Source organism: Nannospalax galili, unplaced genomic scaffold (assembly GCF_000622305.1).
Source record: "Nannospalax galili isolate Female #2095 unplaced genomic scaffold, S.galili_v1.0 scaffold637, whole genome shotgun sequence".
Classification (NCBI taxonomy): Eukaryota; Metazoa; Chordata; class Mammalia; order Rodentia; family Spalacidae; genus Nannospalax; species Nannospalax galili.
The window spans coordinates 917,449-935,811 of NW_008340411.1; the positions used below are offsets into that span (position 1 = coordinate 917,449).

At 40.1% G+C, this 18,363-nt stretch overlaps 1 protein-coding gene across 1 annotated transcript in view; it reads left to right on the forward strand.

Moving 5' to 3' along the window:
* The window catches only part of Fam117b (family with sequence similarity 117 member B), an 85,485-nt gene that overhangs the window by 41,220 nt on the left and 25,902 nt on the right, over window positions 1-18,363 (forward strand). The window contains 3 exon segments of the mRNA XM_029564653.1: window positions 10,682-10,833; window positions 13,167-13,259; window positions 15,063-15,176. Of these exon segments, the coding sequence (XP_029420513.1) occupies window positions 10,682-10,833; window positions 13,167-13,259; window positions 15,063-15,176 (359 nt within the window).

Below are 18,363 nucleotides of genomic sequence, written 5' to 3' on the forward strand. Positions count from 1 at the left end.
AATACTAGATCTTGGTATCAATCCATTACTCACACACACACATGCGCACACACAAACATACATGTATAGCATGTATGTTTGTGTGTATTGGGGGGTATTCATATACACATGTACCTGTGGAAGCCACAGGTCAACATCAACTGCTTTCCTATTTTTAAAATTTTTAAAATATTTTACTTATTTTTATTTTATGTGTATAAATGTATTGCTTGCATGTAAATGAGTGCACCCGTGTCGTGCAGTGCCGCAGAGGTCAGAAGAAGCCTTTGGATTCCCCTGGAACTGGAGTTAAGGATGCTTCGTAGCCACCATGTGGATGCTGGGAATCAAACCTGGGTCCTCTGCAAGAGCAGTCAGTGCTCTTAACTGCTGAGCCAGCTCTCCAGCCCCCTTTTATTACTTTTTTATGGGGCTTTTGGCCATTCTTAACATTCACCCCCTCTGAAGAGATAACCCTAAAATCTTTCAAGGATTAGATAAAAGCTCCCAAATACTTTTGACATTTTTGGCCTTTGGAACAGTATGTTGCTAAGAGGCCCAAGGATTTTGTGAGTTTTAGCTAAGAAACTGGCTACTTTTGTTTGGGGTCTTTTTACCCTAGATGCCTAGCCAATTTCTACCTCCTATTCTTATTGCACCATCCTCTGAAGGGGTTACCCAACTTGCAGATAGGAAATCGTGATACAGACTGCTCTTGTTTCTTCTATGCTGAACAGGGATGCAGGGTTAGGCAATTGGTGTACCTTTCAGTGGGTCTATCTAAAAGACTCCCAAATTATATAATTCTTATCTGTAGGGGGAAAAGAAAGTCCTTGAATCGTGAATAGGAGATGTGAAGAAGTAAGGGCAAGAGTAATTAGCATTACAAGTTCTAGACAGGGAACTAGAAAAAAGTCAGAACAGGGCAATTTTCAAACGTTCATATGAGAGTCCATTGGAATTTCTTGACAGGGGCTTCCAAAAGCATCGTTCTAATGGATTCTTTCTTATTTTTCTTTTGTCTTCCAAGGCTGGAGTGATGGATTCAGGATTTGATTTCAGGTATTTTGATAGCTGTTTAGAATCAGTGCCAGTTCCCTCTAAAAGGCTTCGAGATAACTGAGGGGTTACTGAGTATGAAAATTTATCCATCATTTAAAAAAAACTATTTTATTATTTTTATTTTACGTGTAAGAGTGTATTGCCAGCATGTATGTGAGTGCACGCACCTGTGTCGTGCAATGCTGCAGAGGTCAGAAGAGGGCTTCAGATTCCCTGGAACTAGAGTTAAGGATGGTTTGTAGCTGCCAATGTGGGTGCTGGGAATCAAACCTGGGTCCTCTACAAGAGCAACCTGTCTCTTAACCGCTGAGCCATCTCTAATTTATCCATCATTTTAGAACAATAGCTGATTGTCTTCCTTAGCTGCAGGTGGCCACTACAGTATTGGAGACCAAGTTTTACATCTGAGCAGCACTTTCTGGTTAGGAACAAAATCATCAATGAGAAGTAATTGTCTAAATAACTTTTTATATAGACGTAAGCCTAATGCCTGGGAGCTGTAATCCCTTGAACTCTTAAAGAAATATGCTGATGACTTTACTCTTTGGTTATACTTTCCTTTTGGGTGTTTAAGACCATACAGTTGGCCCAAGAAATCAATTTGTTTTTACACTTAAGGTTGTTTGAGGATCTGTTCTCAGGGGTCACATGGACTTGGGAGGAGCCCCTGGCTCCTTTCTTTTACCAGTTCCATCTATGTGAAGATAAGTCAAAGGTTCTGCTTGACCATGTCTGGTTTCACTTGGAAGCATGGATGAGATGTTTCCTCTGAGTTGACCCTCCTCTTTGTAGACTGGACACTGGTTCAGGTCCATCTCGTGGGATCTCCATGGCCTCCTTGAACAAGAGGACAAGTGACTCACCACTTACAGGGCATTTTGAGAGATGTTCCATAGTCCCCTGGAACTTAGTTGACCTTGGAGGGCAAGGGGCAAAAACTGTCCTTTAAGTCCCTCTGATCAGATCAGTATATGCGCATGGGTGCTGCCTGCGAGCGCAGGGGCACCGCCTGAGATCCCACGGGCGCCGCCTCCTCGGCGCTGCCTCCGATTGCATGGGCATTGCCCTTTGCTCCTCGCTGCGGCCATAAGCTGTGGTCGCGCTGAGGCAGCGCTTCTGCTCGCCTGGTGCTGGGGTAGCTCTTCGTCTCGCTGTGGCGCTGCCTCCAATCGTCACTACTTCTGCTGGGTCCCGGACCCCAGGGCTGGTGAGGAGACTGTGTCAATGGAGCCGCATTCAGACACAGGAGACCAGGTTCATTGATGGGCAGATCCGGTTTATTGAAGAAGGGCACAAGCTTATATGGGGTAGGGGTCCAATCAAGAAGTTACAACTCAGATCTTTGGCAGGGCTGTGTCCTATCATGACATTGTGAGCCAGACACCTCATTAGCATAATGGGTTTTAGGTTACTTAGGTTCAGGTTTCCTTATGGGGCCTGGTTTCCTGGGAATCATGTGACCCAAGTGGTCTAAGTGTTGCAATTTGGGATCTCAAGGGTGGTGATTAGGGAGTGGCGCGAGCTCTAGGCATCAGTCTCATGATCTGCCAATGGGAGCAAATGTCGCAAGGCATTCCATTGCCTCGGGCCTGCTGTATGGCTGTCAATAACACTTTCACCCTAGGCTCAAGCCTGTCTCCCACAAGTATAGGCCTCGAGCTATGGCTGTTAAACATCCAATAAGGTTAGTTCCACCAGTCTGGTACTTTTAATTATCATGTGCTGCTATGTAGATAAAGCTTGGGTAAAAAACCAAATATTCTCAGATAAACCTTGACTAGATAATATATTTTGTTCCTTAAACTAGTTGACTAAACTATGACCTTAGAAATTTTAAGTTTAATGTGTATATTACTTTTGTCTCATCCTTTATATATTGTAACAAACCTACACAGACCATCATCATTTGCTTAGGCTTTCTCACTTTTTCTGTCTGTTTTGGAAAATGTCTCCATTCCCATATCCTTTTAATATCTTTTACATTCTCATTTTCTTTCTTTTTTTTTCTTTTAATAATTATGAGACATAATAGCATTAACAAATAAATTTTCCATCTGTTGTGAGAATTCTTTTCCTGGGGATACTAAGCAATGCTTATTCCCTTTTAAGGTTCTAGTGTCAAGCCAATGTTTGATTAAAGTTTTACTGGGGAACCAATGAATTTACTGAGCTTACTTACCGAGAAAGCTGAGGGGTTGCTGAGGTGTATGTATGACCTGAGGCTATGCACACTGGAAAGCCTTTACCCAGGTCATGCCTTCTCTTCCTAGCCTTCCCCAGATTGTATACTTTAGCCCTCCCCAAATCCAGGAGACCATGTGTGATTAGGGCCAAATTACATACAGTTGGCTGGGAAGAGTGGCTGGATACTCCGGTGAGGGTCCAATGACCCTGCTTAGTGCCAGGCAACTTTTAAAAATTCAATTTTCCGGGTCTGGAGAGATGGCTCAGCGGTTAAGAACACTGATTGTTCTTGCAGAAGACCCAGGTTTGAATCCCAGCACCCACATGGCAGCTAACAACTGTCCATAACTCCAGTCCCAGGGATCCGACGGCCTCTTCTGACTTCCGCAGGCATTGCATGACACAAGTGCACTTACCTACATGCAGGCAATACATGCATACACATAAAATAAAAAAATAAATAAAAATTTTTTTAAGTTTTGAAAAAATTCAGTTTTCCAGGAATGTACACAGGTTTGCATAGTTGTAGATGCCTTTTTTTTGCCCCTAGCTGAGACACTCTTTCAAATACTCCATATAATGATTATTTAGTTAGAAAATATGCTTACAAACGTGCATATTTATTGCTTTTCATGTGCCATAATAATAAGTCAGGTGCATATTTTCTTTTATTTCTGGATATGTAGTTATTTTGATTGTGTTGAATCAAAATACGCTATAAGGACTGGAGCAATGGTTCAGCTGTTAAGAGCAGTGCTTGTTCTTGTAGAGAACCCAGGTTCAGTGTGTGACCCAGCACCTGTGTGGCAGCTAACAACCATCTGTAACTCCAGTTCCAGGGGAATCTGATGCTCTCTTCTGACCTCTGCGGGCACTGCATGATGTGGGTGCACCTACCTGCATGTAGGCAATACACTCATACACATAAAATAAAGATACTAAATAAAAACAATTTTAAATGCTATAAAAGAAAGACTAGGCCTGGAGAGATGGCTCAGCAGTTAAGTTCACTTGCAGCTCTTGCAGAGGTCTTGGTTTCAGTTCAGCAACCACGTGGTAACTCACAACTGCTTGTAACTGCAGTTCCAGAGAAATTCCATGCCCTCTTCTGGCCTCTTGGGGCATATGATGCCTGTACATGCACATAAGTAAACACTCATCCTAAAATAAAAATTTCAAAAACAGAAAGACTGTACATGGAAACATAATGTATTGTTTTAATGAATTAATTGCCATTTTGAAAGCAGATTATCTGAAACTTCTGTTGAAGCAGCACTTACGATTATCAGCAACACAGCTGCCGAAGCTATTGTGTTAGTGGTACCGAGTCCTTTTATAACTGAATTTGTATACTTGTAACTATGTAAGACCCCTATCAAGCCAATAGTGTAGTATAATTAGAATTGTCAGAAATTGTTCTCATACATTTATGACCTTAAGAAGAGCAAGGTATTTGCCATATATAGAACTAGAATTAAAATGTTTTTAATATGATCCTACTTTTTGTGTATGTATGGTATGTGTATTATATATACACGTGTGCATGTCAGTGTGTAGGGAGGCTAGAGGTTGACACTGGGTGCCTTCCTAGTTATTCTCCACCTTCATTTTTGAGACTGGGTCTCGCACTGAACCTGAAACTCATTTTTTGGCTAGATTGGTACCAGCACACTCCAGGGTTCCTCATGTCTTCATCTTCCTTGCACTGGAATTGCAACACATGCTGTGCACTCAGATTTTTATGTGGGTGCTGGATATCTGAATGCTAACTAAGCCATCTAAGCCAACTAAGCCATCTCCCTAAGCCCCTTCTTTGATAGTTTCAAAATAGGTGTGGTGTTCACCATTAGTTCCAACAGTTAGGATAACTTGAGCCTAGAAGTTTGAGACCTGCCTGGGCAACATAGACCATATTGGGGAAAAAAAAAAAAAAAAGAGATTTTAAAGTTCCTGTCAAAGTTAAACGTAAGTTAGCTAAGCTCACCCCTTTCCCCCCATACAAAAGAAAAAGAGGAAAGAAAAAAGATAATTAGGATATTTACATAGAAACCCAGACAAATAAAGTCATGCAGTCTAAACCAGAGATCAGCTGACTTTCTGTACCAAACCAGATAGTAAATTTTTAGACTTTTCAGGTAAAGAGGTAGAATTTAAAGGTATTGTTTAATATGTAAGTACTTATATAACAAAAGCAAAAACAATTTTCTCATGGGTTTTAAATTCATGAATTCTCAAAATATAATTGAATACATAATTTTTTACGTTTTTATTTGTTTTTGATGTGTGTCTATGTCTATATATGTGGGCACATGTGTGCTAGAGTGTGCATATGGTCACAGGGCATTTGGAGGAGTTGGTTCTCTCCTTCTACCATGTGGATTCCAGGGATCAGATTCAGGTTGTCAAGCTTGGGGACAGGTGAGCCATCTTACCAGCCCAGAATACATTTAAAAATTATATGTAGTTCCAAGAAGGAAGAATTCTTTTTAGCGGAATAGCATTTTGCTTTATTTTGTTTCAGAGTTCATATCATAAAATCAGTTGTAAATATTCACCTGTTGCTGCTGATCTTTAATGAAATTTTGCATATCTTTTGTATTACTTTCCTCATCATTGTTAATTAAATACATGAAAGAGGCAACATAAGAGAGGATGGATTTATTTGGGCTCACAGTTTGAGGGGATGCAGGTCATTGCATCTGGAAGGCTTGTTGGTGGGAGCAGCTCAGGCTGTGTCTGCAGCTTGTTCATGTCTGGGCAGATACTCAGCAGGAAGAAGGCAGGACTGTCAACCTCAAGATCTGTCACCCAGTGACCCCATTTCCTCCACTAGGTCTCCCTCCATAAAGGCTCCACAGTCTCCCAGAATAGTGATGTGAGCCTATGGGAGACATTTCATGTTCAGACTGTAACATCTTTGAATGTGAAATTTTGTCCAGGTAAGTTATGTATGGTGTGGTGTAGCTTTGTCACTGTGAGTGACAGAATGCTGAGTAGCAGTGTGAGGCTGTGAGAGCCACAGAAGGTTTTTGCTGCAGATTTTTAACTTTGCCTTTACAGCATAAAAGCAGGCATACACAATATGCACATGTCTGTGTTCCAATAAAACTTTATGGACATTGAAATTTGAATTTTATGTATTTTTTCTGTATTATAGAATATTTTCATTCTTTTTTCAACCATTTAAAAATGTACGTGCCATTTTTAGCTTGCTGACCATATAAAGAGGGGAAGACCAGATTTGGCCCCATGGCCTTTAGCCTCCCTAAACTCAGGTATAAACTCTGTAAAAAAAGTCTCAAAGCCTAATAGTCATTTAAAGTTCTTATTAATACTGAAAAGACAGCTGCATAATTCTTTTCAAATTCTGTAACTACACTGACACATTTATTTTGTCTGCTTTTATTTAATTAATTAATTTAGTGAAATGGTCTAATGTGGCCTTGAAATCTATGTAGAAGAGAATGGCCTTGAGCTCCTGGTCTTCCTGCTTCTATCTTTCAAGTGCTGGGATTGCATGTATGAGCCAGTAAATTGGTTTCTGTGGTGCTGAGGATCAAATACGGGGCCTTCTGCATACTAGGTAAACTAACATTCTACCAACTGAGCCAAATCCCTAGCCCTGTTTAGTTTTTCTGAAACAAAAGGTGAGGGCATACTTTTGTATGAACTTGTGTAAGGAGTTGCCCTCCCCCCTTAGTTCACCATGAATGACTCTTTAGAGCAAAATATGGCCATATATATATATATATATATATTTGCTTTGTTTTATTTGAGACAGTGTCCCAGTATATAGCCCTAACTGAGGTGGAACTCACTACCTACACTAGACTGTCTTTGAACTTACATTGATCCTTACTGCTTCTGCCTTAAATGATAAAATTACAGGTGTGCACCACCAAGTCCAACTATGTGTTTATTCCTTTGAATGACAGACTGTATGACTGCCATATTGTATTCTGTCATTTTGTTATTTTAGATACATTGTATGCTGTTTTCCAAAATAAATTTTAAGTGAATAAAGTTGTTATAGTCTTACTTAATTTTTAGGTATTTTCTTAATGCCACTCTATGATTTGAGAGATCATTCTTCCTTATTATTGTATGTGTGAATGGTGTGTGGTAGAAGATGCACACATGCCATGGTGTGCTTGTGGAGTCAAGAGAGCAACTTTGTGGAGTCATTTCTTTCCTTTCACTTTTGTGTGGGTTCCAGGAATCAAACTCAGGTTGTCATGCTTGCAGGGTAAACATCTTTTAACCTCTGAGCCATCTTGCCAGCATTAAGGAATCATTTTAAAAAATATTTATTATTTTTATTTTATGTGTATGAGTATATTGCCTGCATGTATGTGAGCGCACCCGTATCGTGCAGTGCTGTGGAGGTCAGAAGAGGGCATTGGATTCCCCTGGAACTAGAGTTAAGATTGGTTCGTAGCCACCATGTGGATGCTGGGAATCGAACCCGGAGCCTCTGCAAGAGCAGTCGGTGCTCTTAACTGCTGAGCCATCCCCCAAGGAGTAATTTTTAAAGGACTATGCACATTGGATGTAGTTTTAATATAGTCCATATATAAAGAACTTATTTTCTGTTTTTACTGATAATTATAGGAGTGAAGCTTGTTAGAATTGAACACATTTGTCTATTTTCCAGTTAAAAATCACCCGTGAAAGTTGATTGGAGCTAAAGTTTATATAGGCTTATCAAAACTTGACCTCTGTATAATTGAAATATTTGTGAATAAATACTAATTGAATTAATTATTAACTATAATTCTGAGGTTTACACCAATGTAGTTCCCTTTATAGTAAACACATTCTTGTGTGTGTGCGTGTGTGTCTGTGTGTGTGTCCTCTTCAAGAGCAACCAGTGCTCTTAATCACTGAACCATCTCCCCAGCTCCTGAATACCCTTATTATTTGCTCAGAAATCAAACCTATTCTTAGTAGAAAACGCATGACCTTTTTGTTGACTTGGTTTACTCTATCTCCTAGCATAATCTGAATATGAAAGATCATTGAGCAGGTTGTTTATAAATTTGTCATTATAGCTGAATTTCTTTTTTAAATCCCCAGCTGTCCTAGATCTAACTCACTATGTAGACCAGGCTGGCCTTGAACTCACAGAGATCCACCTACCTCTGCTTCCTGAGTTCTGGGATTAAAGGTATGCACCACCATGCCTGAATTTTGAACTTGTACACCCAGTTTTTAAAACGATTTATTTTTAGTCATGTGTATGTTGGGGGGGTAACGGAGTGGGCGCAATGTGCACTTGAGTGTGGGTGCCTCTGGTGGGCAGAGGTGTCAGATCCCCTGGAGCTGGAGCTTCAGTTGACTTATGAGTTAGGAACTGAACTTGGGTCTTCTGCAAGAGAGCAGTTAAATACTCTTAACCATTGAGCCATCTCCCCAGTCTCCAAGTACACCTGGTTTTATGTGGTCATCAAACACAGGACTTCATGCATGATAGGCAGCCCCCTTCCAGTATAATTTTTATTAAGCCTTCAAAGTTTCCTGAAAGTATAAAACTATGGTTTAAGTTACAGTTAAATAAAGATGACCCCAGCCTGGGCTGTAGCTTAGTGGTAGAGTGCTTGTTAGCATGCTGAATACTGTGGACTAAATCTCCAAGACTGAAAATTAATAAATTATATGAAAAAAGCCAAAAAAGAATTTGTTGTGGTGCTGGATTGATGTCTCGGTGGTTTAGAGCACTGGCTGTCTTACAGAAGACATGGATTTGAATCTCAGCACCCCATGGTGACTAACAACTGTCCATAACTCCAGTTCCAGGGGATCTGATGTCCTCTTTTGTCCTCTGTAGGCATTGCATGACAGGGGCACACTTACATGTATGCACAAATAACACTCATACACATAAAATAAAAATGAAATAAAAAGAATTGCTGGCTCCCAAGGTAATTCCAATTCTGTAGGAAAGTCCTGGGCTTACCCATAGAGATTTTTGGTTTGGTAGATTTAGGGTGAGGTCCAGGAATGTACTTTGGTAATGTGAATGCTAAAGTGATTTTGTTGCTTGACATGTAGTTTGAGAAACTGTAGATATGTGCACCTACTGTAATTGGGACTCTGTGTGTATACTATAACATTCAGTTGCCTAGAACTCAACAGCAGGAATTGCTAATTTGGTTCTTTTTTTTTTTTCATAAATAGAAATTTGACACGCATAGAAGTAGAATGAAGCTTCATACCATCTTCACCTAGAGGGATAGAACATGAATACAATGTAAAGAACCCTAAGGCACCTGTATTCAAATCTTAGTGTTACAGTGACTAAGTATTCAGCAACAAATAACTTTCACGCACCAGTCTGTTTCTCCCGTCCACCACATGCCTTCCATGCCCCATTTTTCAAATGAGGATAATACCTATTTTACTGATGCTAAAGAAATGATGCACAGATGTGAAGAAGGGGTATTAATGATTAAATTAGGGCTGGATTGCTACAATGTCTTTGATACTCTGTGACTGGTTTTGAGTTTACATATAAAACTTACATTCTCTTCTTCATCTTTTAGTAGTGAATCTCTCCCCATCTGTCAGCCACCAGTGTGGGTGCTGGGAATCAGATCCAGGTTCTTCGCAAGGGCAGTCAGTGCTGTTAGCTGCTGAGCCATCTCTCAAGCCCTCCTGTTTCAACCTTATTCTGAAGATTCATATCTTTCATCAGTTCTGGAAAATAATCATTATCCTTTTGAATGTTACCTACCTTTCTGGTTTCTCTTGAATTTACATTGCTTGTCTATTGAGATAAATATTGCATTAATTCTCTCTTTCATCTCTCATGTTCCATTTTATATTTCATCTGTTCGTGCTACTTTTTTGAGTAATTTATATCTTTCAGTTCACCCATTCATTCATATTCATTCATTCATCCCCTCACCCCCGCCCACCCCTTCTCTCTGCTTTTTCAGAGAGAGGGTTTCACTATGTAGCCCGGCTGGCCTACAACTTGCTATGTTGACCAGGTTAACCTCAAACTTGGAGATCCTCCTGTCTGTCTCCCATGTGCTAGGATTAAAGGGATGTGCCACCTTGCTGCCTGGCTCACTAATTTTCTTTTAAGCTTTATTTAATCTCTGTTTAATTTCTCCACTGAGTTAAAAAAAATTACTGTTTATGTGTTTGCTGTAGGGATCAAACTCAGGGCCTCAGGAATACTAAGTGTTCTACCACTGAGCTATATCTCCACCCCCAGAAGTCCCCTTTAAAAATTTTATTTATTATTACTATTATTTGTGTGTGTGTGTGTGTGTGTGTGTGTGTGATTAGTGTGTGTGGCCATGCAAGTATGTCATAGCACAGGTGTGGAGATCAAAGGGCAACTTTGTAGTGTTGGTTCTCTCCTTTCACCTTCTATAAAGCTTAAAATTACTTTGTGCTTTTCTTTGTAAGCTGTTGTTTAAAATAAATGTTTTTGCTTTACATCTAGGTGACAAGACATGCCCACCTTCCTCAAGCCCCTCTAGTGTCATCCGTCGTACTTCCTCCTTGGATACACTTGCAGCTCCATACCTTGCTGGCCAATGGCCTCGTGACAGTCATGGGCAAGCCACGCCCTGTATGAGGGACAAAGCTACTCAAGTAGGTTTATTGAAGTGTTCATTGTGAAACCATTTCTCATATTACTTCTGCTCTGTGTGTGGGCAGATGTATGCCACAGTGTGCTTGTGGAGGCCAGAGGACAACTTTGTGGAGTCAGTTGTCTCCTTCACCTTTATATGAATTCCAGGGATCAAACTGAAGTAGTCTGTTTTACTTGGCAAGTACCTTTACTCCCTGAGCCATCTCGCTGGCCCCATTGCTAATTGATTTCTATAAATGTAATACACCAGCAAAAGTAATCTGAAAGTGAAGTTTCATACTTTTGCACTTATAAAATTGATTATTAGAAGGATCTTAGTCATTTAGACACCAACTCAGATTATAGCTAAAGAATTGAAGTCCAAGATCATCCAGGCAGTTCATGACTGCATGCTATTTTGGAGTTTCTATTATAGTATTACCACAATTGTAACTATTTAAATATTTGTATAATCACTTATTCAGTGTTTCTTATACTCAGTATACTGTGAATCCAGTAAAGGTTAGGAGCTGTGTCTAGCTTATCATTGCGGTATTTCTCAGGACTTAGACTACGCCTGACAGAAAAAGTACTCTAGAAATATTTGCAAAGGAACAGATCAGCAGCACAGTAGTGCTTTATTGTTAGTGGAGAATGAAAATATTTAAAGATTTTAAAGATCCTTAATACTGATTGTCAGAAATCAGCCAAGTGGTGTCCCCATTCTAGACTTCAGATTTCCATGATTAGTGATTAGTCCATCCCAGCATTTTTTGAAAGAACATCTTTGTGCAGATGCAGGTAAACATAGGTTGGGGTGGTTTGAAATTCTCATATGGGTATCCAAAACCCCATGTGTTCCTACAAACTTGTTTTTTGGTCTGATACTCTTGGAGCTGAGTCTGCCCATTAGAACAGATGGGTTGGGGTTTGGGATTACCTTGAGATTTGTGCTCCAGCGGCAACCGAAGGAAAGAAATGAAATGATTTCTGAAATTGTGACTTTAAAAGACTTCTGCGGAATTCTATTTTAAATCTAACTCTGTTGTGCTTAGAGCCAAAATACTAAGAAAAATGAGTACATTTGTACATTTTTTTTTTTTTTTACTTAATACATCACATATGTGTTTGTTTGAACTTATTTCCTTAAACTTTTGTATAGTGCTGTTTATTTCCACTGCTGTTTTAGGATCTGGGCTACAGGGCTTTATGAAGCCCTTGATATGGGAAGCAGTTCCATAACTGTTTTTCAGTAGTTGCTATGACCTGGCTCTGTAGGTATTAGATTAATCTATAAACCCCATATTCTCTTTACCTTTTCCTTGGTGTCCCCCTAAATTACGAGTATTGAAGGTACAAATGCAAAGCAAATACATAACTATCAAACTGTTAATCTTGTTTGTAAAAGTCGTGTGTAAAATCTCTAAAAATAGTACAATGATAGTTGAATGTTCCAGTCTTTTAGTTATGTTGTGGGCCTCTATCTTGGGCAAGTGAACTAATCAAAAGTTGATGTAGGGGCTAGAGAAATGGCTCAGCAGTTAAGAGCACTCCCACATGAACATGCAGGCACACACACAGACAGACATTGATGTGCATTTTGTGTATCTGCTGGGCAAATTGTCAAGAGGAGTCACAATGTCAAATAATATGTGTGTTCATAACTTTGACGTCACTTGCCAGTTTTCCTCCATAAAGACTATATTAGCTTTTCCCAGTCTGTCTTAGTTAAGCTTAAACTTGGATATCTTTTTATTTCATGAGGTTGAGTGTATTTTCTTGTCAAGAACTCGTTTTTTTATTTCTGTTTCTGAAACTGTAAAATTCTGGGTGTGGTATATAACCATTAAAGATGAACGTCTTTGAGGTTGTTCTCTGCCCATACTTTAAGCAAGAGTAGACATAGTATAAAGATTAAGGCGTGGGTTCTGGGGCCAAGTTTATTTCTAGACTTTTCTATCTAGCTTTGGGACCTTACATACCTTATGTAGCCTCTCATTGTCATAGTTTATGTGCAAAATTTGTAGCACTTTCTATATGCATTAGATCAGATAATGCTAAGAAAATGGTGCTTAGCACCTAAGAACACAGGATTAGTTACTGTCTCTTGTATCTCTGTACTTTTTCTGTAGGTGTTGCACTACAGATTTGTAAAAATAACAATGGCTTTATTAGTAATAGAAATGAAATGCTAAAATATTATAATTACCTGTGTTAAAAGACATGTGGGTAGTTTGTATTATTTCAAATATGTTCTAATCTCTATTTCTATTATGGCAATACATTATTTAATAGAAAATGTGCACAATCATTAAATACTCTTTGTTGACATACCCTCTTTTTTCCATCATAGACTGAGAGTGCATGGGCAGAAGAGTATGCTGAAAAGAAAAAAGGGTCTCACAAGCGTTCGGCATCCTGGGGTAGTACTGACCAACTTAAAGAGGTCAGATTGGTCATTTTCCTGTGCAATTACTATGTTGATTTTATTTTCTTTTTTAATTTAAAGATTATGGGGCTGGAGAGCACTGGCTATTTTTGCAGAGGGCCCAGGTTCAGTTCCTAGCACCCACATGGCAGCTAACAGGCATCCATAACTCCAATTCCAGGGGCTCTAACACCCTTTTCTGGCCTCCATGGGCATTGTGTGCACAGGTGCACTTATGTACATGCAGGCAAAACACACAATACACAAAATAAAAATCAAATTTTTCAGGGGCTAGAGAGATGGCTCAGCGTAAGAGCACTAACTACTCTTGCAAAGGACCCAGGTTCAAGTCCTAGCACCCACATGCCAGCTACTAACCATCCTTAACTCCAGTTTCAGGGGAATCCAAAGCCCTCTTCTGACCTCTGCAGTGTTGCATGACACAGGGTGCACTCACATACATGCAGGCAATACACTCATACACATAAAATAAAAATAATAAAATATTTAAAAAAATTTAAAGTTACAGTTTTGAAGCCAGTCATAGAGGCTTATACTTAATAATCTCAAAACTTAAGAGTGAGGCAGGAAGATTGCTGTGAATCGTGGGCCAGCCTGGGCTACAGAGTGAGACCTTACCTCAATCAATCAATTGATTTGAACAGGAACATATACACATTATTAGCCTGATGGTGCATGACTTTTTTAAATAGGGGATTTATAAAATTAAACTGATTAAAAAACTGACATTTTTCTGTGTATGATAGTTTCTGAAATTTGGTAACTCGGCATAACCAGCTTGATTATGAATGTCTCTGAGTTATGAGTACTGTTTTCTGTGTCTATAATGAATCACATTTATATTTTGCCCTTAATAGAGATAAAGAAAAAAATCAAAAGACAAGTATGGGATAGTCATTAAAATGTATTTGTAGCCAGGCATGGTAATGCATGCCTATAATCCCAGCTCTTGGGAGGTAGAGGCAGGTGGATCAGAAGTTTAAGGCTATCCTAGGCTACATGAGCCCCTGGCTTAGAAAACAGAAAGAAGGCATGTATTTGCTACTTTAAGATTTTAGCTATGAACGTATTCATGGCTTGGCATTTTCTTTTCTGATGTTGTAATAAAGCACTGTCACCAAAAGCAACTTGAGGAGGAAAGGATTTGTTTGGCTGATGTTCCAGAGGGATGGAGGAGAAGGCAGGGCAGCAGGCAGGGAAAGCATGGAGTCAGGAGCAGAAAGCAGGCAGATCACATTTTATCCACATATAGGAAGCAGAGAGCAAGAACAGGAAATGGGGTGAGGTTATAAAACCTCAAAGCCCACCCCAGTGACATACTTCTCCAGCAAATCTCTACCTCCTAAGGTTCTGTAACCTCTCCAAACAGTGCCATCACCTGGGGAGTAAGTGTTCAAATGCAGGAGTCCATGGGGGACAGTCCGAATTTAAACCACCACACTTGGCTTGATTGTTAAATATTTAAATTTTGTAGTTGTATAAGTTTCAATGTTCAGTAAAGAAGTCTGAGTAAAAGTTGATTTATAGTAAAGCAATGAGAGAATACTTTAAATTATTTCTAGAAGCATAATTTAAAGCTGAAAGCTTCATCTGCTCAGCACTTCTTGAGACTTGAAGACTAAGGACAGCATTGAAATATGCTTTTGTTTCTCTCTAAAAGAAAGATACATATGTATAAAATGATCAAATAATAAGATTTTGTGATATTTTCAAAGGATTTATTAAGCTTCTTACTAAGCAAGAATGTGTTTTTATTTAGTGTGGAAAACACTCGGGTGTGCTTGTTTTTCCCCTTTGCAGATTGCAAAATTACGCCAGCAGCTGCAGAGGAGTAAACACAGCAGCCGTCATCATCGAGATAAAGAAAGACAGTCTCCGTTTCATGGCAACCATGCAGCTATTAACCAGAGTCAGGTAAGAACAGCAATTTGTTGTTTTTCTAGTGATTTTTAATTGTAAATGCCCAAACCCATGTTTGAAACAATGGTTTAAATACTAAATTACAGCCTTTCACCCCAAGATTTACAAAATGGTATTTCATTTTTGACCTGAGGTATGACTTGTAGGCCGGCATGCCTAATTAAATACATTTTGATTTAACTTGAGTTGTTGCTGGCAGGATGATGCAGAGACTTTGACCATGGACCAGACCCTGATCCTTTCTGACTTTCAGTTTGCTCATCTGAAGATTAGGAATAATGTCTATCTTTTGGGAGGGAAAAACCTTTAATTGCTTTGACTCCTTAAATAGAGCTCTATGACTTGGAGTAAGTGGTTCTCTCAGTGAGCATTTCTCTGTAACTGAATTGAAACTGGCTAGAGTCCCTTGGTGAGAAGAGAGCGAGTTCATTTCAGGTCCCATGATTGAATCTTTCAAATCCCAAAGCTTTGCTTTGGCAACCTGTCCACAACACTCTATCTGAAGAGTAAGCCAATAGACTCTGGAAGGTGGAAAGGAACTAGAAGGCTTAGTTCTGGGACTTTCAGAGCACGTTTCAGACTAGCATTGGCGATGGTGTTCTGGAAGCTAAATGGCCCACCAATTGTTTTTTTATAAGTGAAGTTTTACGGAATATAGCCACTCTTGGTTTTTTGTTTTAGTTTTTGGTTGCTGAGAAATGTTCTTACTCTGTAGCACTGGCTGGCCTAAAACTTGCTATGTAGACCAGGGTAGCCTCAAACTCAGAGATCCTCCTCCCTCTGGTTTCTAAATAAAAGTATATATTTTTTCAAACTAACTTTGATTTTTGCAAATTTGTAGTTTGGTTTTAATTTCTAGTAGTTTTTCCCCAATTGTAAGATTTTATTTTAAAAATATTGGTTAATCCCAGCCTTGGGAGGCAGAGGCAGGCAGATATCTGTGAGATCAAGGCCAGCCTGGTCCACATAGTGACTTCCAGGAGATCTTGGACTAAGCAGACCCTGTCAAAAACAAAAAACAAAATAGAAAACAAAACAAACACACATACGTACAACATAAATACATACATACATACATACATACATACATACGTACATATATATGATTGGGAAGCCAAAGAAATGACTTGGCAGTTAAGAGAGTGTACTATTCTTGCAGAGGACCTGAGTTCTGTTCTCAGCACCCACATTGGGTGACTCACAACCATCTTGTGACTCCAGTACCAGATGATCCAATACCTCAGGCACTTGCACTTGCGCTCACATGCATATACCAACACACACACACACACACACACACACACACACACAATTAAAAATAAAATTTTGGGGTTGGGGATTTAGCTCAGTGGTAGAGTGCTTACCATGCAAGTCCAAGGTCCTGGGTTTTTTCCTCAGCTCCAAAATCATCATCATCATCATCATCATCCTTTTTTTAAAAATATTTTATTATTTTTATTTTATGTGTATGAGTATATTGTCTGCGTATAGGTAAGTGCACCCATGTCTTGCAATGCCCATGAGGTCAGAAGAGGCTATTGGATCCCCTGGAACTGGAGTCACGGACAGTTGTTAGCTGCCATGTGGGTGCTGGGATTCGAACCCGAGTCTTCTGCAAGAACAACCATAATCATCTTTTTAAAATAAATAAAAAATATGATTAGCTAGTTAGTATATAAAAACCATACACAAATTGGGTTTTTTAAAGAAATTGAAATATAAGCTGTTAAAAAAAAAGAAATGTAAAATTTGTATAACTGTCAAAATTGGAATATTAACAAAAAACCCAGCATCATTCACTTTCCAAAGGTTAAAGACCTAGATGGTTTTACAGATAAAGTTGCCATCTTTATCCTCTCTAATTAATCCGTAGTAATTCTTAAGTGTTTCTTAAAAAATAAGATACTTTTGGGGCTGGAGAGATGGCTCAGTGGTTAAGAACACTGGTCTTGCAGAAGATCCAGGTTTGAATCCCAGCACCCACATGGCAGCTCCAGTCCCAGGGGATCCGACAGCCTCTTCTGACCTCTGTGGGCATTGCATGATACAGGTGCACTTACCTACATGCAATACACACAGACACATAAAATAAAAATGATAGATAAAATTTAAAAAATTGTAGCAATAAGGAAATAAATGAAATAAAAATAAAGCAGAAACACAGTGGGAGATGGCGTGGCCACCATGGTCCTCCTTCCTCCTGTTGGCCAGGAGGCCACAGATGATTGATGCACCACCCCTCACCTGTCTGCTCCACCCTCCCCAGCTGGAGTTGAGACCTTGGCAGATGCCCCCCACTAGTAGGGAGGTGCTGACCCATCTGTGGAGTGCCCGAGGTCTTTCTTTAGTTGCTGTACTTTTCTGTTGGCTTTTACTGCCAGGGTGGAAGTGCTTGAAAGCACACGGGGTAATCCCGGGTTTCAGACACTATTCCTCAGTCACCTGGAAGACCTGGCTGTTCACCAGAGAAAGTCAGGTTACTGCTCATGATGAACACATATGTATATGATGCACAAAGTTATAGTCTACAGAAAAAACCAGCCTGTGCTGGAAAGCCTAATGTACAAAGCTGAGCTAAGGCTTGAGAGTAAAGTGGCCAGGCTGCTAAAGTGTCCTCCCTCCTGTACCGAGGCTGCCAACCCTGGGAGACCCAGGTTCCACCTGTATTGAGGCTGCCAACCCCGGGAGACCCAGGTTCTACCTGTATTGAGGCTGCCAACCCTGGAAGACCCAGGTCCTACCCCTACTCTAGCACAGTTACGGCCTCTCACTGTATTAGGAGAGCTGCTTATCTACTGGAGAGCTGCTTGTCTTAGCAATTCTGTCACCCATGCCAGAGACAAGTGGCCTTCAAGGGGTAGTCACTGGCCTGTGGGGGCTGGATCTCTCCAGCTGCCTGGGGGCTCAGAGGTCTGTGAATAGTCTCATTTGTTGAGAGGAGTGTTACGAGGCCACTACCAGCTGGACAGAGGGACTTGCAGAGAAGGAAAGGACCTGAGGAGGGATGGCCTGAGGCCTGCTGTGCTCCACAGGTGGATGGTGCTGCCTACTGTGTTTCCACTGTGCAAAGGGTGGGCCCAGTCAGGTTCTGCAGGGTTAGCTGCATGTGGAGGGTCCCCACAGGCTCCTTCCAGCTGAACTGTGCCATGTGCTGACCAGGTCACAGGTGCCACCCAGTCTA